Source organism: Rhipicephalus sanguineus, chromosome 6 (assembly GCF_013339695.2).
Source record: "Rhipicephalus sanguineus isolate Rsan-2018 chromosome 6, BIME_Rsan_1.4, whole genome shotgun sequence".
NCBI lineage: Eukaryota > Metazoa > Arthropoda > Arachnida > Ixodida > Ixodidae > Rhipicephalus > Rhipicephalus sanguineus.
The window spans coordinates 31,648,015-31,672,974 of record NC_051181.1 but is presented as its reverse complement, the minus strand read 5'-3'; the positions used below and the strand labels follow the sequence as shown (position 1 = coordinate 31,672,974).

The following is a 24,960-nucleotide window of genomic DNA, read 5'->3' as shown; positions in this document are numbered from 1 at the left end:
TCTTCGTGAACACGAACGATCATTGACAGAAACAAAGCCATTTTCTCTCGCCGCTCATTGCCACGAATGCGGCTGCGCACCCTTCTTCTGTGACACAATGATTTTATCGCATCATAAAGAACAGGTAGCAAGGGAAGTGATCGAGGCGTTCCACATTAGAAGAAAAGGAGATATGTGTGTTAGCGTGCCATCGATTTCGCTGAGTGACTCAGAATTTTCATACCTTTGCAGCACCTGCAGAGTATGATACCTGCTTTGTTTGCTTTTACTTGCCTGAGACTTGTTTGGGTCTTTTTCGTTTTTGGTGTTTTTTAGTTGTTGTTTTGTTGTTGCACATCACCTATATATATGCATGTCTTTCCTAATAAACTTTAGTTGCGAGTCAGCGCCTGTCCTGTGCCTTCTTTCTTCGTCGTCGTCTCGTGAGCGCTGTTCCACAAAGATGAATAACGATGATGATGAGTCTACGCCAACGCGATGGCAGAAGTGAATGCCAATCTCGAAGGCCTTGCTTTCGCAAGCAATTACGTCATACACGCCATGTTTGTGCAATGCAAATCTCAGAGGCTATGCTTTTGTCAATAGTAAATGCCAATCTCGAAGGCCTTGCTTTTGCGAGCAGTTACGTCATAGACGCCATCTTTGCAATTTGAATCTCGAAGGCCATGCTTTTGTTTGCATCAATTGAAAGATTCTGTTGCTTGCGCCTCTCACGCGGCTAATATTACGGTCAAACGAGGCCAAGCTGCGTGAAAATGCACCATGGCCGCTCTCTTTGGTAGTCACTCGGTCGGCTCCGGGCGCACTTCGCGGCGTATCATACGGGAACGGTCCGACAGTTACGACGTAACAGCGGGGTTCCCAATACATTGTATCCTATGGGAGCTATGCCGGGACCGGCGGAAAACGACGTAACAGCCGGGAAAACGCAGCAGTGAGGAACGTAACAGCGGGGTTCTACTGTACTCCATTGCACAAGACATCACTGCCTGTGTCCCCTCATTTTGTCCTTTGTTTAATGTTTTCGCACCGTTAACCCTTTGCGGTCTGTTGTCGGCCCCTGGCTGACATCGCAACACGACCGCAGTGGTCCGTGGTCGGGCACTGCTGGACAAGTTCTTTCGCGGTTGATTCGCGCGCGTTTTCTCGCTACATTATGCACCATCTGTAAAAGAGTAAGTATAAGTAAACTTCTTTTACTTGAGGTTTCAGTCTATTAGTTTCGTACCAGAAGGGAAAGGATTTTGGACCACGAAGGGTTAATGTCTTGTGCAATGAGAAAACAAACCTGTTAGTTCCCCTGCTCGGCAATTGGTGCAGTCTATATTTAGAAACTTTGAATAGTTAGTTCTTGAACCGAAACAAAATTTAAAAAAAATTTTATTTACAGGGTTTCTGCTGGCTTCAAATGAAGCTATAAGCAGGAGTGGGTAACATATGAATAAATATAGTACACTCAAAATTTGCACAATAAATTACGAATGTAAAAAATACTATGAACACACAATTTGGAATGTCTAAACATTTTAAAAAAATTAGAGCTGTGCCAATAGCAAAATTTTGGGTGCGAAGCGAATTCGAATATTTAAGTGTGAGTGCAAATCGAATCGAATATTTTTCGAATATTTCTCGAATATTTCTAGAATATTTTTCGAATATTTCGAAGCGAAATTGCAGTTAGAGAGCATTCCTAAGCATATTCTTTTGAGAAAGCAACATGAAAGTTTCTTTTCGCTAGGTTGATGAAGCACTGGCGGGGTGGTGTTTCATAGTTGTCTTATCTAGAATGAGGCAATGTAGATGCCAAATTCTATTTATGTACATGATTTGGTGCAACCGAAGTGTTGCCGACAACACTTTACACATCATAGGCAAAGATGCCATTTCCTCAGCCTCTCCACCTCTTTCAACTTCTGTGAAAGACCAACTGATGTGGTGGACAACGGCGTGCTCCCTTCAAGTTCGGAGTTCCAAAGCTGCCTCATAGACGTCGATATATAAGAACATCTGAAATTCTGGATGCTAAAAAGCTTCGGCTTCCGATGTTGCAGATTTACTGCCCAAATTTCAGGTCCAAAACAGCATTAATTGAGCCCCGACCACTGCCACATCTTTCATCTCCATGTTGGAACCAGCGTTTCTTGAGTTAGTACATTTGCGACCGTAGCAGAGCTTGAAAGGCAGCTTTGCCACAATAAGTGGGTGTTATGAGGTGAAGCATATTGAAAATCTAGGGACCACTTCCAATCGGACGTTGACTGTCTCTTGGCAAAGTTCGACCGTAACGGAGCTTGAAAGGCAGCTTTGCCGCAATACCGAGGTGTGAGGAGGTGAAGCATATTGAAAATCTAGGGACCACTTCCAATCGGACGTTGACTGTCTTGGCAAAGTTCGACCGTAATGGAGCTTGAAAGCCAGCTTTGCCGCAATACGAGAGTGTAATGAGGTGAGGCATATTGAAAATCTGAAGGGGTCACTTTCAATCGGACATTGACTGTATTTGTTTTTGGGAAGTTCGAATAGTTCGAATAGTAAAATTTCAGTGCGAATCGAATCGAATAGCAAACACTATTCGAAAAATATTCGAAATTTTGAATACTCGCACACCCCTAAAAAAATACAATGCATGGCTTGTAATTGCACAAAGCTTAACACTTATATAAATGCAAAATAACATCACATGAAAACAAACAAAAAGAAAAACCGCGCCAATGTCATAAACACAGAGAATACATATGGTGGGAAGACATGCTACAGGTTCTTTGGCTCCGCTAAAAATGAGGGCACTGTTGCTGCATCCATAACATCACCAGGGAGGCGATTCCACTCGCGTACAGTTCGTGGAGGAAAAGAGCCCATGTATAGTTAGTCCTACAAGAAAATTCCTTTAGTTTTCTTTAATGATATGCCCGTGTGGGCCGTCGCTCGATTTTTCAATGAACGCACTTGATTCAATGCCAAGCTTTCGTGATAGAACAAGTACATATATTTTAATCTTTCGTGGTATCGCCGCAGATGTAGGGGTTCCAAGTCACTGTTTGAAGCAGAGCACTAACTGACATAAGGCGATCGTACGAGTGAAAGATAAATCGAGCAGATTTTCGTTGTACGTTGTCTAGTTTATCAATATTTTTCTTAGTGTGTGGGTCCCAAACGACACAGGCATATTCCAAAAGTGGACAAATGTAAGTTTTATAAGCTAATAGTTTTATTTCTTGCGTTGACTGTCGTAATGATCTCCTAATGTATCCAAGCTTCTTCATGGCTTTCTTTTCTATAAAAGAGATGTGTTCATTCCACCGGAGATCTGAAGTGATTATTATGCCTAAGTATTTATAACGATTTACAGCAGTAAGACAGTGACCATTAATTGAATACTGGAGAGTCAATGGTGCCTTTTTTCTTGAAATCATCATTGAAACAGGTTTTTTGAGTATTGATGCTCATCTGCCATCTTTCACACCAAATATGTAGTTTGTCCAGAGCAGTACTTATTAATGCCTGGTCAGCAGGAGTGTTTACCTTCTGGCAAAGGATGCAATCGTCTGCGAACAATTTGATTTTTACAGGTATTTCTTTTACAATGTCATTTATACATATTAAAAAGAAGAATGGGTCGAGAACCGACCCTTGGGGAATGCCGGATCTGACGGGTGCTGGGCTTGAACACGAGCTACCAATTGATATGCATTGATTCCTTGAAGATAAGTAGGCCTCTGTCCATGACAGCAGTGAATTATTTTGTAATATGGGTTTCAATTTTAACAAAAGCTTATGGTGCGAGACGCGATCGTCCATAAGCTTTTATGCAATAACTATTCAATTTGTATTTAAAATGTCAAGCATTTGAGAACACTAGCTGTAAGTGGGCACTCTTTCTTGTTAGCGCCAGTTTTTCATGCCTTCTTCTGATATCTGTGCCAGCCGAAAACGAGGGAATGCTAATGGAGCGAGTGTGGTTGCTTGTGCAGCACATAATCAAGTTCCACCGGACGGCCAAGGCCAACAAGAAGCAGGTTCTGGTGCCACGTGGAATGGTCAAGTCTTTGCTCTACCAAATTTTGGATGGAATCCACTACCTGCACTCCAACTGGGTCCTGCACAGGGATTTGGTACGTCTGATTACCTGTGGGAACATTCCAAATGATGCGCCCTCTAAAGTTCTCGTATCTAACGTGTGCACTGTACAAAACCCTGGGCAGTGTGTGTAAACCTGCTTACCTGGCATTCTTCTGCAGAAACCAGCCAACATACTTGTAATGGGTGAAGGTCCAGAGCGAGGCAGAGTGAAGATTGGTGAGTGGTATTGCTTCTTTGGGGATAGAAGAAAAACACTGTTGTTCAAGTAATTTCTTTCACATAAAGTTTAGCAGCTGCCTATACAATGCAGGTAACTAATTGATGTTAGAGATATATTTTGAAAAATAATTTCATCTTGAATTGGTTTTTATGTGAAGAGCACTAATGATGATGATGACTATTTCAGCGGACATGGGCTTTGCGCGACTTTTCAACTCGCCCCTGAAACCACTGGCTGACCTGGATCCGGTGGTGGTGACATTCTGGTACAGGGCACCAGAGCTTCTTCTTGGGGCCCGACACTACACTAAGGCCATTGGTGAGCTGTGTTTCTTTTAAGCTGTTTTAGCTCTGGCTATGCTGTGTCTACTTCCACTGAATAGACTATATTGGGATTTATGGCTTATTGTGGCCATACATTTTTATTGGCCAAAGCTATCGGTATTTTGAACCAAAAATTAGAACAAAAATTAAATGTCTGTCTTGGGGGTGAGCAGTTAATGCTTTCAAGATTCGTTGTGTCTCTCAAAAAACGTCCTCCCTTTTTCAGACATAGAAGTGAACGCAAGGTTACGATTACAGTGAATGAATACATATTTACTAATTTTTTATGCACACCTTTTTAAAAAGAAAATTTACTTAAAAAATTTTCCTTCATGCTGGATGTGAAAGCAGTGTGTGTTCATAGTATGAGCCTATCCAGACAGGAGGGGAAACTCGGTTGCTTTCCGCGCCGTCATAGTGTCACGCCGGAGAGTGGCGGCGGACGTCGTGACAGTGCCACCTACAGAACTGCGGCCGAACTGCCACGCCGCAGTGGCAGACGCGGGAAACGTGGAGCCCGCTCTTGTCGTCTGCTTGCGCACTGCTGCTTGGTGCTTGAGCACTGCCTTTGAATTAGGTGACGATATCAGAGTATAACTGGCTAAACACGAAGCCCGTCGCTAAACGAGATGGCAAACATTGTGACGTGCTTTGGCTAAGCTAACCGGAGGGCTGTGGGAGAGAGATCAACTGACTGCGATGATTTCACGAAGCTGCCCACAATCGCTGGAGCGGTTCGCTTTAATTCTTTCACCTTTGCATGCTTCAGGAAACACATGATGTTAGTGAAAATGTCGTACAATATGCGCTAATGACAAAAAAAATGCAGCGGAGCCTGCCTGCAGAAACGCGAACAAAAGAGTTTATTACATATATATACACTCAAACCTCGATATAACGAACACTGATATAACGAATTATCGGTTACAATCGAAACCCGCGATAACGAAATCCCGAGGGAACGAAATTCTCACCGCAACGAAATATTTTCGGAGCACTGGCGAACGCCCATAGGAGTCAATGCATTTTGTAACTCGCGACTACGAAAGATATTCATACCGCAGTCCCTCATTAACGAAATTTTTGAACCACGAGTGCGCAAATAATCTACTCTCGCAACAATACCTACATTCGAAAACGGCTGACATGCATTCATGCTACACTTAAATTGTGCAAAACTATCGCTACAGCGCGTTTGAGAAGCAGCCGTTATCATTGTTTACAAAAAAACATAAGCTGGCGACAATGATGATGATGATGATGATAGCTTGCCGAAACACCTGCTCGTTATCGTGGACTATGTAGCCAAATCCACATTCCTCACGGAGTTTCGTTCGTTGGCTTGGCTCTGTGCTTGGCTTTGTCGGCATTGCGCGCACGTGGTCGCGTGTGTGGAGCTATTTGTGGAGCGTTTGCTTGGTCGCTTGGTGCAACGTGAACTGTGTGTTGCGACTGCTTCGTCCGATTTCACTGCCTCCGAAAATGCCGCCTCCAACGAAAAAGCGAAAGTTCATCACGCTGGAAGATAAGGCTGCAATCATCAGTGAGGTGGAAAAGGGCAGGGAAAAAATTGACATCGCCGAAGAATTCGGCGTTGCGTGTAGCTCGCTGTCCTCGATTCTGCGCTGATCTGCGCTGATCCAGTGGAGCCGGAAGAAGGTTCGCCTGTAGGCGCACTTAATGACGGTACTGGTGACAGTGCAGTGCCGCCGTCACTGACCAGTGCATGGGGCGAACTTTGTGCCGTGGCAAATGATATTCCCGATCGAAAGGCATGAAATTGCTGCATGGTAAGGCCCGCCAAAGCAAACTTACTGACTTTTGGAAATAAAATGTGTTTTTTGTAAATTCCATGTCTTTTCTGCCACATTCTCGCGCCAACGAAATTCTCGCAAGAGCGAAGTTTTGTGCTTTCCCCGCCGATTTCGTTATTGCGGGTTTCAACTGTATAACGAAGTAAATGAGGAATAGTCTTGTCAGAAATATAGTGTTATGAATAAAAGTTTATAACGAATTTTCGGATATAACGAAGTTATTTTCGTGGCATATGTGACTTTGTTATAATGAGGTTTGAGTATATATATTAATACAAAAAAAACTAATTCTCACGTGTCCAAGCTCTTCTGGCAAGTGTTTTGTTCGGGAGCTTTGTGATAATGATTCTTCAGTGTTGAGCCACAACAAACGGATACGAAAAGCTGAGAGGCACACCTCATTCTGGATGCAGCTTACTTAGAAGTTTGGAGCAGTTTGGAGTTTGTCACTATGTTTGCCGTGGACTTCCGGCTCGTAAGAGTGCTCTCGCAGTACTCTCCACCTTTGCTTGTTTGGCGCTACTTTTATAGGTAATTTCAGGGATCTCCCAACAGGTTCTTGGTTTCTTTGCTGGGCACAAGTCAGGTTAAATTTCCTAAAAAACGCAAGGTACCGCTCCAAGGAGCCTCCAGAACTTCGGCTGGTTGAGGATGTGTGAGCTTAGCATTGTATTATCTCTATTGAGCATTCCACTGTGCATGTGCTTTTTGTAGACGTAGCTGCTTGCTGTCACTTCTCGATCCTCTCGTCCAATAGCTCTCGCATGTTCTTGCATGATCAGTTGGAGCGTTCAGAGTTTGAATGTTTACCGCGCAGGACTCTTTGCGTCACATACATGTGACGCAAAGAGGCTGCCAAGTGGATCAGCATGTGTTGCAGCACCAGCTGAGGGTTAAGGGTACACTTTAATGCTCTCCTCCTTGCCTCTGGATCAGACGAGAAAAACAGCATGCAGTCAGCTGCTGGCATTGATTAGAGCAGGCGCTTTGGCCCGAAATAAATGTTATTTCTATGAGTGCTCTGTAGCAACACATTTTAAATAGGCGAGGGACATTTTTTAGCTGCACTCTGTAAAAATATCTGGATGTTCTGTGATAAAAGTGACTTGCAAGGCTTCTTTTGGATCAACATGTGACTATGACCAAAATTTCAAATGCCATACCAGATCTTGCTGAACTATTTGGACATAGTGCACGCGTGCAAGGTAGCAAAATGTAAAATGCGTTCACCATGAACAAGTGTTTAATTGAGGTCGTTTCATTGCTTTCATGCAATTTTAAACAGAAACGCAGGCTTTTGTTCTGGTTGTGCAATGACTTTCAGCATTTGTGCATTTGTTAGATTGAGTAGACAGTAGTCTCATTCACAAGTTGGCAAACTCACTCATGAGTCGACTCACGCAGACCCAGATCAAGCCGTGAGTCTGAGTCTGAATGAGTCTGGGTGAGTAATATTTTGGTGAGTTTGAGTCCATGTGAGCCCTAAGGGCAAAATATATTTTATCAGCGAGTCTGAGTCAGCTCCACATTTTTGCTGACCTATGGTGTCATCGTAGTTTGAGTAATACCTGTGGTTTTGATGGTGAAGCGCAATGGTGGAGTGTGAGTGATAGTACTTTCAATTGCACTGATTGCTATTGTCTGAGTTTTTTTGGCTTTCCATGCACTGTGCTGCTGCTGTGATGTGGGCTTTGTTGGTGCAACATCAAACCATAAATGTGGTCACCAGTTCTCAGGTTCAACAAAATAGATTTTTTTTTAAATGCACAAGCTGCTGACTCGGCGAGAAAACTGTCTGTCTCTCTGTCACGTAAGACAGGGGCCAGACCGAGGGACAGGCCATAAACAAGCAAACAAACAAAGCAAAATAAATTCTCTTGATGAGGCTGGGTTTGGGCTCCCTGTCCTCCTTAGGCGAGTGGCTAATGCGGTAGCTCGAGAGCTCACAAACCGGGCGCCATCGGAAGAGCTGTCCAACCCAGACGATGCACCAACAGCTCCACTCAACTACACTGAAACGCTAAAACACTACCGACAAAGCCACATGTACTTCCCACCACCACACAAATCACTCAGCCGAGAAGACACTGTTGCCTGGTGGTAGCTTCAGACTAATTCATTCCCCTGCCTTTACATCCTTCATCTCTTCCACCCCACACAATATCCCTCATACTGTCCCTATTGCGGAGCGAAGCCCACGGTGTATCACTGCACCTGGGAATGTCCACAACCACCGGGCTGCCGCCCTATTCCTTCACCCTCACAATCCTCTTGGGAGACTGCGCTGACCAGCTCAGAGCCGCAGGAGCAGCGTCGGCTGATCCAGCGGGCACGTTGTGTGGCGCGAGCCAATGGGGCCATGAACTAAGGGCTCCACCCAATGAGGATAATCCTTGAAGCCTCCACAAATAAAAGTTCTTTCTCTCTCTCTCTTAACCACTGGGCTTGTACCAACGCTTGCAGAGCGTGGATACAGCTGAAGCATATGAATACATTGTACCAGTGATCCAAAACAAATGTAGAAAGAGAACACTTTCTGCGAAGGCTTTGTTGAATTCTGTGTAGTGGAATAAAAGCCCTCTGCAGGACAAGATGTGAAACAAATGGGGAGAATACACAACAGGAAAATTACGAGTTTGCAAAAGTTGGATGCCAAACCTGCATTTTGGTGGTTGCGGGAGGTTCCGTCCAAGGGGCCACTCAAGATGTTGACAAATGCTAGACAGAAGTCATGCTAGTGCTGCCTGAAAACAGTAATCTAGGGAAAGCTGCAACCTACAATAAAACTCTATCAACTCAATAGAACTACAATAAAACTCAATAAAACACATCACTTAGAAAACTCCTCGAGGATATCCTGCATTGAATTTTGTTGTTATTGCAGTTCGAACACTTGCAAGTGATGCAAGTGTTTCCTGCATCTTATCTATTTTTTCCAAAGGTTTACAGCCCCCTGTCATAACCCACGAGTTGCCGCAGAACAACGAAATCAAGTTTCTAGATTTGAGGATGAGGTTTGTTGGTTGTACGAACCTAGAGGTTTGAAGCCGCTCCTGTCCTACCAATCCGCACACACTAAATTAGTCAAAAGGGCTATCGTTGAATCATGTCTTGGAAGCGCTTGAAGAAATCATGCCCGCGTCTGATCGAAGAAAGTTTCCGATTGCAAATTAAGAGGCTTGATGCTGCTGGATACCCACAACAAGTAATTACAGCGGTGTCAGAAGTCTTGCATCGCAAGATAAAGAATGTAAGAGGTGGCGCCAGGCCAGAGCAAAGACAAACCACCGCAGAAACTATGCAAAGTCAAAAGAAAAGGTTTGCCGTAATTCCGTACATCCACCGTGTCTCCCATAATATAAAGAAGGTGGGGCAACACGCAGATGTCAAGGTTGTCATGTCAACACCAAAAAAATTGTCAAGCCTTTGCAAAATGACATGCCCAACGGCCAAAGAAAAGCGCATGTGTTCTACGAAGCATCGTGTACGCTTTGCAGAATGTAAAGAAGCAGTGGTTTACTCCTTTCCTTTAACATGTGGCAGCAGATATGTGGGACAAACTGGGCGCTTCTTAAAGGCCAACTCCGGCGATTTTTCGAGGTCAATGGATCTCAATGAAATTCGCTGGGTACGTTCCTTTGCACGTTTCCGTCATTTATGCCAAATTACAGGCTTGAGACATACACAGATTGTTTGCAAATGAATTTTAAAGATTGTCTGCAAGCACCCTCTTGGCTTCCCACAATTATTGGCAACATTGCGTCTGTGACGTCAGTATTGGTAAGGCGGCGGAAGTGACGCAGCCGAGGGCACCGCTAACTTCGGCCGCTACAGCGAGCGTCTGCTGTGCTGGCCGAGGCACTGTCATTATCAGACGCGACACTGTCACTTGCAGACATTACAGCTGATGCGCGGCGTGCTCACCTCTCCACTGTGCGCCTGCTCGTCCCAGCTCCGCGGCGGCACGCCTGCTTCCGGTTCGTTAGTAACAACGTCTACGTCATACGTAGACAGTACACTCGGTTGGGTTTCGGTTTCGGTGTTGCGCTTTTTTGCTTACTTAAAATTATTCTCCAATTCGCCGAGTATTTCTGCTATCGGGCCCGTAACAGGAGCGTCTCAGGAACATAAAAGCACCACTACTTTGACGTGGCCAAAAAATCGCCGGAGTTGGCCTTTAAACGACCGTCTCGGGGAGCATGCGTACAATGTCTGGGGAGGTCTGCAAGGTCACGTGGCGACGCATTGCCGAAGCTGTGGTTGTATGCCGGAATTTGAAAAATGTGTAGTGCTGTTCACTCATGACGACCAAAAAACGCGAGAGCTAGTAGAAGCAGCAGAGATGGCCAAGGATGTTAGGCATTGCATCAGCGTGCCTTCCATTGCTCTGTCAGCAAAGGAACTATGTTTTTTGGGCGTATTGCAAGATAGTGACATGTGATTTATTAACTTTTATTTGTTCAATGTAACTGGTGTTGGTCCTTTAGAGAGATGAATCATATCACTTAGGGGTGAATGTGGTTACGTGGATGTGAAGCTGCACAGGCGCGGCGTTACCCTTTATATTCACGTGTTTTCTTTAATAAATTCAGTTGGAAGTTAGCGCTTGTGTGTGTCGCATTCTCCTGTCTTTCGTCCTCTGAAGTTTGCGCTACTTAACTGTTCAAATGCAGTACCAACTAGCCCAAACACGCACCTTGCTAAGATATTGCAGTTTTTTTTCTGTGCTGCTCTGTGAATTGAACATTCGCTGTGGTACCTTCCCAAATGTAAAAGAAGTGTATCATATCTGATTGTGCTTTACTTCCGAGAGTAAATGTCCGGACATTTTTTTTTTGTGATGACCAACTCTCTCTTCCTGGTGCATTTCCTTTCATGCAAACCTTCTTGCCCAATGTGGTTTTAAATTAGATGCAATACACGGTTGCAGGCATTGATTCCCTCAGCATGAACTGCTGTAGCATAGCCACTGGTCATGAGTAGGGGTGTGCGAAAATTTGAGTTTTTGATTGAACTTATATTATACATAATCAAATAATTGGATTCGACTTTCGAATTCTTAGTATTCGTACTTATGAATAATTCTAAATGAACATGTGGTGGTATTTCATTGCACATAGTCCATCTGAAAAAGTGGTTTCACAGCAGTGTGGGTGCACTGTGCCGTGAACCAGTTTATTCTGGGGAAGTCCGCCCTGCCGCAAAGGAAAGTTGAGCATATCACCCTTGCCCTGATTATTTCTTTTATAGCTCAAAATCATGTTATATGGTTGTATATGGGCTAAGTATGGCAAATTTTAAGACATAGCGTATCTTACCACTTATGACTTGTGAGGTCCGTAGATGAGCCGTGCTCATGGAACACACGAACACAGTAGTCGCTGTCGTGCAAAAGAAACACATGTACCCTTATTAACCTGCTTTTACAAATGATGAGCTCGCCAACTGAATCTAATACATGACTAGTAACATGCTAAGTAACCTCATACAATGCCAATACAATACACAGGAAACATAACACACACAATGTACCGCGAATGTGGTGCCGCGGCCGCGATTTAATCCCGTGACCCACAGCAGTCAAGCGCCATAACCACTAGACCACCGTGGCGGGGCACGGTACTGGACAAGCACAAAGGAAGTTTGGAATGGGGTGCCTGCGTGCGCTACGTGAGATGTTAGGCACTGCGATAGTGGCGGAAGCAAAAGACTTACAGGAAGAAAACTTGCAAAACCACACGACGACGTTAGGCTAACAGGAGGGATGAACACGGATGGAGTACACAGGAAAGGAGGACTGTGGCAAGTTTCAAAATGTGGCACCACACCACCCTGATGTCTTCAATGGCTTTAACGGGATACTGTACAAAATTTTTGCCGCCGAGATTTTTCAGCCACACAGCCTTCATTTTAGGCAGAAACTAGCGGAAAATAATGAATTTAACATGTTTTTCACAAACTTCCACGTCTAGCGGCCGCACCGTTAACAAGAGGAGGTGTCGTTTATTGTCTCCAGAAGTGGGCGTGCCAACCATGCCAGCCGTCACCTGCATCTTTCAACTCGCCCTGCTCCCACTACGGTTCCTAGAACCTGTACGAACGGCACTGGCAGGGAACAGTGCTCTCGGGTGAGGCTCATCTGGACACCTTTGCAGAAGGGGAGAGTGGGACATAAAGGAGAGCTGGAGAAAGGGAAGTAGCAGGGCAGGAAAGCGTGCACCCTGCTTCCTTGACTTCATGGCTGTCGATGCGCAGCTCCTAGCGCGCTAACAATCCTCCAAAAATACAGCCAACTGTTCAAGAATATGTGAAATAAACTCTGTTCATTGGAATAGTCGCTTCTTCCAAGTAGAATTTCAGTGTTTTCATCGTTTTATTCCTATTTTTGTTCAGTATCCCTTTAAGCAAAGCAACTATGGAGACTAGTGCTTGCCTGTCACATGCACTTTCTCACCTATATTTTTATGATGGGCTCAAAATTGTCGTGTTACGCATTCCCCAAGTTCAGGTTAATGGCGGTGCAGCCATGCCATTTAACATGAGCTGTCAGCAAGCGAAATGGTAACCATGATGTGTATAAAATGGTGATGCCCATGCAAGAATGCTGTGGTGGTTTTTTTGCACACTTTAAATAAAAAAAGAAGAAAATGTATTTGAGCGCTTTTTCGCCTCTGTTAGGATCACGCAGGTAGATTGTCGGGGAGCAACATTCCAGCAAATTTCGTTCATGCGAGAATGTAGTTTGGCGACTTTTCGTTGTTCACGTACATAAAATGTATTGAATCGCAGTAGCACGGATAATTGGGCTAGTTGGTCCTTGTTCATTTTTGACAGAATATGGCGCACACACAAACACGGACACTAGACAGAGCCTGTGTTTTTTCTGTCTTTTTTCTAGTGTCTGTGTTTGTGTGTGCGCCATATTCTATCAAAAATGTGTTGAATCCCATGGGTGTTTTCCAAGGATCTGAATGTATTTCGTTTGGGTGAGAATTTTGTTGCCTTTAGCTTTCATTGTTGCGGGATTTGACTGTAGCAACATAATTATCATGTTGTGTTCAACTAATAAAATTGCTCATACATAATCCATCTGTGTATTAATTTCTGTTTGATTCCTTCTAAGTACTATGTGCATGAAGCTGGCGATGCTTGACCTTTGCACGCAGACATCTGGGCCATTGGGTGCATCTTTGCTGAGCTGCTGACCTCGGAACCCATCTTTCACTGCCGGCAGGAGGACATTAAGACCAGCAATCCATACCACCATGACCAGCTGGACCGCATCTTCAACGTCATGGGATTCCCCCATGGTCAGTGGCCTTGTGGAGCAAAATATGAGGATCCAGCTTGTTCAGAGTTTGCAGAGAGAAGCTGTAGTGCTTTCAGTTTAGCGTCGCATTTGGGTGCTTTAGTTGCGTGTTTAGTCCGGAATGTCACTTAGAGTGGTGTCGGACTAATGCAGCCGCAGTGTTGTCAGGGGCTTGCTTGCCAGATTCAGGGGTTCTTGGGAACAAAGCAGTTCTGATGCACGGTAGCACAAACATGAAATATACTTCAATGCCAGTTAGCTCAACTACAGACTAGGAAAGGAACAGGCTTGATTTGCTGCGTGAGAGCATCAAATAAATAATTTGCTCCCATGTCAGGCACTGGTGCCTCAATGATATGCAGGTGTGGTTCGCATGCGGTTGTGCACTCTTTGGTAAGAGGAGGAAGCAAGTCACACTGATGCCCAAGTATAGTGACATCTCTGAAGAGGATAAAGAAAACTGATATTGCTTCGTGAAATCCAAGAAAGGTCAAATATCATTGGAGCAAATTATCCAGGAGCACCAAAATTAGAGCATCTTGCGGGTAGTTTCTTTCAACTAATGTTTCCTTTAAGGAAACATTAGTTAAAAGAAACTACCCGCAAGATGCTGTAAACAAGGTCTACAACGAAGCATATCAACTACATAGGAAATCATTGCTAGCTCAAAGGGCCCCGTAGCACAGCCCAGGCAGCCGCCAGCATTTATAACTAGGGGTGCGCGAATATTCGAAATTTCGAATATTTTTCGGATAGTGCTTGCTGTTCGATTTGATTCGCACTGGAATTTTACTATTCGAACTTCCCAAAGACAAATACAGTCAACGTCCGATTGAAAGTCACCTCTTCAGATTTTCAATATGCTTCACCTCATTGCACTCTCGTACTGCGGCAAAGCTGCCTTTCGAACTCCGTTACGGTCGAACTTGGCCAAGACGCAGTCAACGTCCGATTGAAAGTGGTCCCTAGATTTTCGATATGCTTCACCTCATTACAACCCCATATTGTGGCAAAGCTGCCTTTCAAGCTCCGTAACGGTCGAACTTAGCCAAGAGACAGTCAACGTCCCATTGAAAGTGGTTCCTATATTTCCAATATGCTGCACCTCATCACACCCACGTAATGTGGCAAAGCTGCCTTTCAAGCTCCGCTACGGTCGCAAATGTATTAACTAAAAAAAAATGCTGGTTCCAACACGGAGATAAAAGATGTGGCAGAGTTGGGGGGCTTTATTAATGCTGTTTTGGACCTGAAATTTGGGCAGGAAATCCGAAAAATCGGACGCCGAAGCTTTTTAACATCCAAAATTTCAGATGTTCTTATATATTGTAGCGGGGTTGCAGCTATGACTATGGTGAGGTGTGCGAAGAAGAGGCAGACGACGTGTCGGTGTGCTCGAAGTAACAACCGCCATCTTGACTGCTGGACCATCCTACACTGTAAATAAGTTATAAATATATTCGCAACATTTTGGTGGTGGTGCTGGGTACTACGCAAGACGGAACTCCGCAGCGCACGTATCCTGGACAGCCGCAATATGTCAACAGAAAGCAACTCTGCTGCTGCCGCTTCGACCGCGCCTCCGGTACAGCCGGTACAGCCGGTTGTATTGACTCAACCCCGCGATCCCGGTAACTTCTGTGGCACCGACCACGTTGACGTCGATGACTGGATCGCGAAGTATGAGCGGTTTGCAGCGGTCTACCGGTGGGACCCTACAATGATGCTTGCCAACGTTGACTTCTATCTCTGCGGAACAGCAGGTACGTGGTTTCAGGCTCATGAAGCTGACATAACCAGTTGGGATGCCTGTAAACAGAAGCTTCGTGACCTATTTGGTAGAGCCATCGGACGCCAGCGGGCCGCTTCTAAAGAACTCTCCTGTCGGGCACAATCTTCGACCGAATCGTATGTCTCCTACATCCTTGACGTCCTGGCCCTTTGCCGACGTGTCGACACCAACATGTCAGAGGGTGACAAAGTAAGCCACTTGCTCAAGGGAATTGCGGATGATGCTTTCAATTTACTAGTGTCTAAAGACTGCTCCACCGTGGACGACATCATCAAAGAGTGCCGCCGGTTCGAAGAACTGAAGAGTCGCCGCATTGCCCAGCATTTCGTGCGACTTCCGAACACGGCCGCTACATCATCTTGCGAGGACCTTCAGCCGCCATGCGGTCAACCGCCTACCAACGAGAGCGTAGTTCGCATCGTGCGCCGAGAAATCGAGGCGGCGTCGCCACCATCTTTCCTGATGCGGCCATCTGATGATCCTCGACCAACGATCTCGTTGATCCAGCAGGTTGTGAGGGAAGAGCTTGCAAATGTCGGACTGCAGCCGGTGTGTTCGTTGACGGAACCTCGTGTCAGTTCCATAACGCCTCCTCGTGCACCGGAAATGTTTCGCCGCTATCGTGACCCTGCCCAGTGGAGAACGCAGGACGACAAGCCGATCTGCTTTCGTTGCCACGGTGTAGGACATATTTCTCGCTACTGTCGTTCTCGCACCTTTCCATCTCGCTCGTTTTCTGGCTATCGACGTGACGACAACCACCGGCCCCTGCAGTTTCCCGCTCGTGACGGTGGACCATACGCTGAGGCTCCTGCGACATCGGTCCGCGCTCCAGCCGTTCGCCGTCCCCAAGCGATCGTCGCTCCCGGTCACCTCAGCCCCGTCGCCATTCGTCGCCCCGCCCTACTGGACGCCCATACTCGGAAAACTGAGCAATGCAGCTCCCGGAGGTGACGCTGCATTCGACCCCCGACCTGAAAACCCTCTGCTGACCCTCACTACGGTCCAGAACCTGCTTGCTGTGGAAGTGGATGGCCTACCTGTTACTGCCCTCATTGATACCGGCGCACATATTTCTATTATGAGCTCTGATCTCCGTGCACGATTAAATAACGTCCTTACGCCGCCCGAGTCCCTATTTGTACGTGTCGCTAGTGGGGGAACTCCGGCTGTACTCGGAATGTGCACGGCACGTGTGAGGTTCTCTGACCGCCAGACGTCCGTTCTGTTTCATGTTCTCGCTCATTGTCCTCATGATGTCATCCTCGGACTCGATTTCTTGTCTGACCACTCTGCTGTCATTGACTGCTCGGCCGGTGTTGTACAACTTGACTTGCCTGCGTCCGCCGACGTGTCGGAGGTGGTTCAGACGAAACTTTCGTGTGCTGAGGCTGTTCGTCTGCCACCACAAGCCCTAACTTGCGTCGCTGTTGAACCATATCCCAGTGTACTGGATGGTGATTACGTGGTTTCTCCTTCTCCCAGTGTTCTACTGGCCCGCAGCGTCTCCTCTCCGTACACAGTTGTAACTTTACAGCGAACAAGACGTGCCTTCCTCTTCTGAACTTCGGATTCAGCCCTCAAGTCCTACCACAAGGCATTGCTCTTGCTACTCTGTCACCGTCGCACGAGTGCCAGATCTCATCGGTGTCACCTGACTGTCCGTTGTCGTCTCTCCGAACCCGCATAGAGTCGACGCAGTCACCTCTTCTACACTGCACAACATCACCAGATGATTGCCTCAGAACTTTTGCCGTCTCAAGTTAAAGACCTCAGTGATCTCCTTATGATCTACTCTGACATATTTGACTTCGACGGTAGGCCCATAGGTCAAACCTCGCAAGTCAAGCACCGCATAGATACCTGTGATGCAGCTCCAATTCACAGGCGTCCTTACCGAGTTTCACCATCAGAGCGCCAAGTTATTCAACAGGAGGTCGACAAGATGCTCACAAAAGGCATTATTGAGCCTTCTTCGAGTCCGTGGGCTTCCCCTGTAGTCTTAGTTAAAAAGAAAGACAACACCTGGCGTTTCTGCGTGGATTATCGGCATTTAAACAAGATCACCAAAAAGGATGTCTACCCGCTTCCTCGTATTGATGATGCCCTGGACTGCCTTCATGGTGCTACCTATTTTTCTTCGATAGACCTACGCTCTGGTTACTGGCAAATCGCCGTAGACGACCTCGACCGTGAGAACACTGCATTTGTAACGCCTGACGGTCTCTACCAATACAGAGTCATGCCGTTCGGCTTGTGCAATGCGCCGGCCACGTTCGAGCGGATGATGGACACGCTTTTGCGCAGCTTTAAATGGTCTATCTGCCTGGGTTACCTGGACGACGTCATTGTATTTGCCCCCACCTTTGAGTCTCATCTCGACCGACTTTCGTCCATTCTTTCAGTGTTTCGTGCGGCTGGGCTACAACTAATTCATTGAAATGCCACTTTGGCCATCGCCAAGTTGCTATTCTCGGCATCTCGTTGACCATCTGGCATCCGACCCGATCCCGACAAAGTTCGCGCTGTCCTCGATTTTCCCGTACCAACTTGTGCAAAGACGTTCGAAGTTTGTGGGCCTATGCTCATATTTCCGACGATTCGTCAGAAACTTCGCAGATATTGCCCGCCCCCTCACTGATCTTCTCAAGAAAGATGTGCCATTTTGGTGGGGTCCTGACCAAGCCAGTGCTTTTTCCCGCCTCCTTACGCTGCGCACCACACCGCCGATCCTCGCCCACTCGACCCGTCTGCGCAAACCGAGGTCCGCACAGACGCTAGTGGTTACGGCATTGGCGCAGTGTTAGCCCAGCGTCAATCCGGTCATGATAGAGTTCTTGCGTATGCCAGCCGGCTCCTCTCCCCTGCCGAACGCAATTACTCTATTACTGAGCGCGAGCGCCTGGCGCTTGTATGGGCAGTTGGCAAATTCCGCCCCTATTTATATGGTCGACCTTTCAAACCGTTACCACAGACCACCACGCTCTATGCTGGCTTTCAGCACTCAAAGATCCAACAGGGCGCCTAGCTCGTTGGGCTCTGCGCCTCCAGGAATTCACGTACACAGTGGTCTACAAGTCGGCCGTCTACATCAAGACGCCGACTGCCTTTCTCGGTACACCCGTGAGGATCCAGACCACGTAAACGGATGACACGTCCATCTGTATCTCCTCGCTCTCTGCTTTCGGCAACATCGGTGACGAGCAACAGCGTGACGCGGTCCCTACGAGATTTAATCACCCGCCTGAATACTGACTCGACGTACAGTTCGCCTCGAATGTTCGTCATCATAGACGGTATCTTATACCGCCGAACATGCGCCCAGTGGGACAGGAACTACTAGTTGTAGTACCCACTCATCTCCGCTCGACCGTACTTCAGGCAACTACATGATGTACTAACGGCCGGCCACCTTGTGTTGCCAGAACGTACGACCGTGTCCGCCGACGCTTTTTCTGGCCCGGCCTCTACCGTTCCGTACATCGTTATGTCGCTTCTTGCGAGTCGTGCCAACGCCGGAAAAGGCCAGCTGTACACCCCGCCGGGCTCCTTCAACCCATAGACATACCTGCTGAGCCTTTTTTTCGTGTCGGCCTCGACCTTCTGGGACCTTTCCCACTTTCTCACAACGGTAACAGATGGGTCGCCGTCGCTACGGATTATTCTACCCGTTTTGCCATTACGAGACCTCTCCCGAGCAGCTGCGCTACAGACGTCGCCGACTTTTTGATACAAGACGTCATCTTACATCACGGCGCTCCTCGTCAACTCATCACAGACCGAGGCCGCTACTTTTTATCCAAGGTAATCGAGGACCTACTTCGCTCTTGTGCAACCAAGCACAAGCTTACAACGGCCTATCATCCCCAAACGAACGGACTCACAGAACGTTTGAATCGCACGATCACTGACATGCTCGCCATGTATGTCTCGACTGATCATCGCGACTGGGGACATTGACTCTACCCTTTGGCAATTTCGCTTACAACAGCTCGCGCCACGACACTGCTGGATATTCTCCATTTTACCTTTCTATGGAAGAGAACCGACCTTGCTGTTCGACCGCTCGTACCCATCCCTGACCAACATCTCCACCGAATATGCTCGCCATGCTATCAGCACAGCCGAAAAGGCCCGTCAGATCGCCCATCAATGCCTTTCGGACTCGCAACTCAGCCAGAAACATAGATACGACAGTTTGCCACCGGAACGTGCGCTTCAATCCGGGTGACCTCGTTCTCCTGTGGTCTCCGTCTCGGCATGTTGGCCTGGCCGAAAACTAACTTCTGCCAAATACTCCGGCCCCTACCGTGTGCTGCGACAGTGACTGGTTACCTATGACATCGCCCCTCTGGACCCTACGGCGCCCTCTACGTCTTCAAAAGTCGTCCATGTCGCTCGCCTGAAGCTGTACCTTTCGCCCACCACCTGCTAACAGGCGCCGAGTCGGCGCTTTTCGCCGCCGGAGGTCGATGTAGCGGGGTTGCAGCTGTCACTAGGGTGAGGTGTGCGAGGAAGAGGCAGACGACGTGTCGGTGTGCTCGAAGTAACAACCGCCATCTTGACTGCTGGACCATCCTACACTGTAAATAAGTTATAAATATAGTCGCAACAATATCGATGTCCACGAGGCAGATTTGCAACTCCGGACTTGAAGGGAGCACACTCTTGTCGACCACATCATTTGGGCTTCTACAGAAGTTGAAAGAGAAGGAGAGGCTGATGAAATGGCATCTTTGCCTATCACGTGTAAAGTGTTGCCGGCAACACTTTGGTTGCATCAAATCATGTACATAAGTACAATACGGCCTCTTCTACATTGCCTCATTTTTGATAAGAAAACTATGAAACACCACCCCACCAGCGCTTCATCAACCAAGCAAGAGGAAACACTTTCACGTTGCTATCTCATAAGAATATGCTTAGAAATCCTGTCCAACTTTTCTGCAATTTCGCTGCGAAGTATTCAAGAAATATTCTAGAAATATTCGGAGAAATATTCGAAAATATTCGATTTGATTCGCACTCACACTTCAATATTCAAATTCGCTTCGCACCCAAAATTTTGCTGTTTGCACAGCTATTTATAACCAAATACTCAAATGTGCTCCCAAACATAAATAATATCCTCCGTAAGTGTTACACAATACTGGCAGGCAACGACCACCTTAGAAAAGCGTTTCCCGGAGTACCAAAGGTCGTGTATCGCCGCAATAGGAATTTTAAGGACATGTTAGTGCATGCATAAGTAAACCCTCATACTACTGCCCACATAACACCTTGTTCTCATCCAAGATGTAAGACTTGTAAACACCTTCACGGGGACGTTATAGTTAAAAGCACCGGAAGTGATTACGTCCATCATATAAAATCTAGTTTTACCTGCACTAGTTCAAACATTATCTACATGATTGAATGTTCGTATTGTCAAAAACAGTACATTGGCGAAACAGGGCAGCCTGTTAATGTTAGACATCACGCGTACACGGCGAAGAAGTTACCCAAAGCAGTGGCACAGCATTTTAATGTAGCAGGTCACAACTTCGACGATCTCAAACTTTACATACTTCAGTCAAACTTCCAGTCCCCAAGGGCAGAAAATATACAAAGGTCATACCTTATTCACAAGTTCAATTCACTCCAGCCAGCAGGTATTAACGTTTCTAAGGGGCCCCTTGAATTTATTCGGTATGGTATATACACAATGAAAACCAATGAGAGTTAAGCCCTTCTGGGAATTTCGAACCTACTATTGTTAAAGTGCCATGTGCTTGCTTCCACTAACAATCATTCAGCGAAACATATACCCTCCCCTCTCGCTATTTTCGCACTGATGATACTCTACTGCTACTGCTGGCCAAGCTAAGCTCCGTTACAGTGAACTGTGGCCCGTGGCTTTGTCTTGGCAATGTTGATGGCCTCTCTTGCGCAAGAAACCATAGCGCTGGCGGCCAGGCAGTAAAGGTGGGCAACGTTGGGCACGGCAAATGCTACGTCAGAAGGCCCGCTCAGGCGGGTGACTTGAAGTGTGCTAACTTCGTGCGGACCTCTAAAATGTGATTTTCTTTCAAAATAAGCATTTCCTTGGCATGAAAAAAGCACTACGAAGTTTCTGGAACACTATTTCAACAATCAACGTCGACCTAATATTTGCCTTTAATGTCCTTTTAATGCTGTCAAAGGCCTTATCCTCCGACGCACTGTCAAAAGCTAGGCTGCTTCGGCCAGCAGCATTGCTGGGTTTTTGTCCTCGACCTCTGAATAACTTGTACACAATGTTGTAAGCACATTGAAGCGCATTGGCATAGTATCAACGGCAATGTGTGCTCAGTATGAACAGACAAACAATGATCAAATCACACTTAAACACACGCTTGAAAGAGGTAAGTGGTGACCAAAAGCTGGAAGCTTCGACTGCTGCTGGACTGCAGAGACTGCAGGACTGCTGAGACTGGACCGCCGGACTGCCGAGAAGTCAGATATATTTGTGCTTACCACATAACTGGTTTTGGTTGCTCTGCTAACGTGCTGCCTTTTTTTTTTCTTGCCAACAGAAAAGGACTGGGAGGACATCAAGAAAATGCCCGAGCACCATACCCTGATGAAAGACTTCAAACGCTCAAGGTGAGCTGTGGCAGCTCTGCTTTGCTCCTTGCCCCCAATAGTCCGTGGATGTGCAGAAAAAACAAACGTTATAAACGTGTACAGATGAAGTCAAATAGACAGGCAGACCAAGTGATGCATATGGCTTGTTTTATTCGACCATCTTGTTAACATCAAACTCCAGATATACAGTAAACCTCGTTGATACGTTTCCAAAAAAAGGCGGAAAATAAACGTATGATCCGGGAAAACATACGATCCGAATCCAGTAAAATTGAGGCTGACAAGCCCATATAGAAGTGCATGGGCAAAAAACATTTATTTCTCAGAAAATATGGAGGGACTCTTCGATTTTCGAACACCTGGCATCTCGCTGGCAGCCAGAGGTCAGCCAGCTAGTTCCGGTCCTCACTGGAAATAACGTCGTGGTCACGTGTGTTGAAATCACAAGACAACCCGAATATTGCAAAATCGAACTCTGGGACAAGCAGCGTAAACGTATAGAAACACTACCGCCGTGTCAGCAGACGAAACTTTGCGCCGCATGAGCGTCGGTTCTTTCTGCATTGCCGCTTGGAAATATGAGGCTAGGTTTGCCGAAGAGCGGGAGTTATAATCTCAAGCATGCGCATTTGGCATACGATCACGTACGTTTGCAAGATCACGCACGACTCGCCCCGTCCGTGAAGAAAATTGCCACCCCGCTAAAGGCTTAACAAGCTCAACTTTGCGCAGTGCACGTAACAGTCGCGGTACAACACGATATACGAAATCTCGTGAAAGTGATAAGCGTCCCGAAAGCGACAGCTGCTCGCGGCTATCGCATACTACATTGACTACGTCGCACTCGCGCTGATCAGTTTGCATTCTGTCTTAACTTGAGACATGCGCTGGTATGTTCGCCGCCACTCGTAATCGCACCATCTCGCACGGCGGAACAGGCTTTAAAAGATAATGCCTGCCATAATGGCAACCGAAGGTGAAGTCCCCAAGCACCTGCATTGCAATCCTTCGAGTCCTCACAAAGATGGCGGCGAGCACGCATCGTCTCTCCTGATCACCAGAAACCTCCCAGATATCTTCCAGAACAAATTTTTTCTGGCAGCTTCTGACGACCCGCTGGTGGGCAGAATTGTCCAGCCAGAGAAAAACGAACGCCGACTGGAATTGCGCCGTGCGATGGGCGGAGTGACCCGAAAACGAACACGCTCCGGGAGAAAAGTGCGGGGGAAATTGTCAGCCATATTCACTGGGCACAGTGGCGGCGTTGCTATGGTTACGTGTCGTGGCGTGTTGTGCAGAGGCGGCGATGTGGCAATGGCATGTGCGTTTCCGTAGGCCTTGTACCGGACCGTGGCGGACTGGACGAGCGACAGCCTCCATTCTTTGGGCCGCATTGTTAGTTCCCCGGCTGTTGTTGTAGCCTTGGGGTCCAAAGAAAAGTGTGCGGAACGAGTGTGCATCTATGTGTTGTGTGGATGAAGGATTTGCAGTGCTCAGCAAAATCGTGCCACGTGCTACAGAATAAACCTTTTTTTTTTTTTTGAAAGCCGTTTGAAGATTTTGATGGCCAGCGTCGCCGCCTGCCTTGGGGTCGGAGTGTGGTTGACAGAGGGCGGCGATCGAGCAATTCAGAGAAGACACAGAGGGGACGATCGAGCAATTCAGAAGAGACGGAAGGGACAATTGAGCAAAGCAGAGAAAACGCGGAGGGGGGAAAGGCACTGCGGAAAAGCCGCCGCCGCCGCCGCCGCGCGGCAGCTGTCTGCCACTTCACGCTTCACAAGTACACGAGAGGGCCCTTTTTGCGCGCCTGAATGGGAGTTTCTGAGTACAAAACGTATCACACGACCGCAGTTTTCCGCGTTGCTAAACGTTGCTGCCGAATAATCATATTTTCCGGGAACGTATTAACGGGACATTATACACAGCTGTATTGGGTTATTTTAATTTTCGTGATTTCGAGCGTAGGATCCCGGAAATCGTACTAAGCGGGAACGGATCAATGAGGTTCTACTGTATAGGGTCTGTATTGAACATTTGTAAGACCTCCTGGGGAATAAAAAATGCTAAAGCATCACATTTAGCATTCCAGTCATTGCCACATTGGCTGCATTGAAAGCTGTGTGTTTCAAGTCTACCTACTGTTATGGCGTTAGCCACTGGTAGATGTGGGCAGTGCCTGGAATAGGCTTCATTCACGAGAGATGAGCTTCGGAGCAGAAATTGAGGACTGAAGCACTGTGTAATGGGCAACGATATGTCCTAGCTGGATGAGCAGCTCCCATAAGAGGTCATCAGGCAGCACTTCTAACAGTCTCATGGTACTCGTCAAACTGGTGTCTTGTACGACAACATGCAGGCACCATCATGTAGATGTTTTCCTCGTCTTCATCATCTGCAAGTGGCATTATTCTGGTCACTCTGTCATTGCTATGTGCCTGCTATCTTTGTCCCTTGGCCTTCTTAAGGGTCTTTACCATATTTGTATGGAACCGCGGCGAAGTGTTTCTACTGGAGAAGAAGAGAGGATCGTGGCCGAGTTAAGAAAGAACGGATACACGACAGCTTTCATCCGCCGTGTGGCACGCCGCATGCCGAGAGATCAGCTTCCCCACCGCGGAGACGCACCTGCGAACGACAAACGCGACCCCCCCCCACGCTGGCCACCCCACCGGATACAATGGTATCGAAGAAACCAGCCCAACGAGTCGTCATCCCGTATGTTCCGGGAACTAGCGAACAGCTCGCCAGGGTTCTCGGAAAAGTTGGGTCACGGTGGTTCACAAGCCGGCCTCAAAGCTCGCTCGCTTACTACC

At 47.0% G+C, this 24,960-nt stretch overlaps 1 protein-coding gene across 2 annotated transcripts in view; it reads left to right on the top strand.

The window, feature by feature from the left end:
- Positions 1–24,960, top strand: part of LOC119395676 (cyclin-dependent kinase 8) — a 133,284-nt gene that overhangs the window by 14,524 nt on the left and 93,800 nt on the right. For both annotated transcript variants that reach the window (XM_037662670.2, XM_037662667.2), the window contains exons 5-9: positions 3,972–4,112; positions 4,239–4,296; positions 4,487–4,618; positions 13,604–13,747; positions 22,093–22,162. In XM_037662670.2, coding sequence (XP_037518598.1) covers positions 3,972–4,112; positions 4,239–4,296; positions 4,487–4,618; positions 13,604–13,747; positions 22,093–22,162 — 545 coding nt within the window. The remainder of the gene's footprint in view (positions 1–3,971; positions 4,113–4,238; positions 4,297–4,486; positions 4,619–13,603; positions 13,748–22,092; positions 22,163–24,960) is intronic.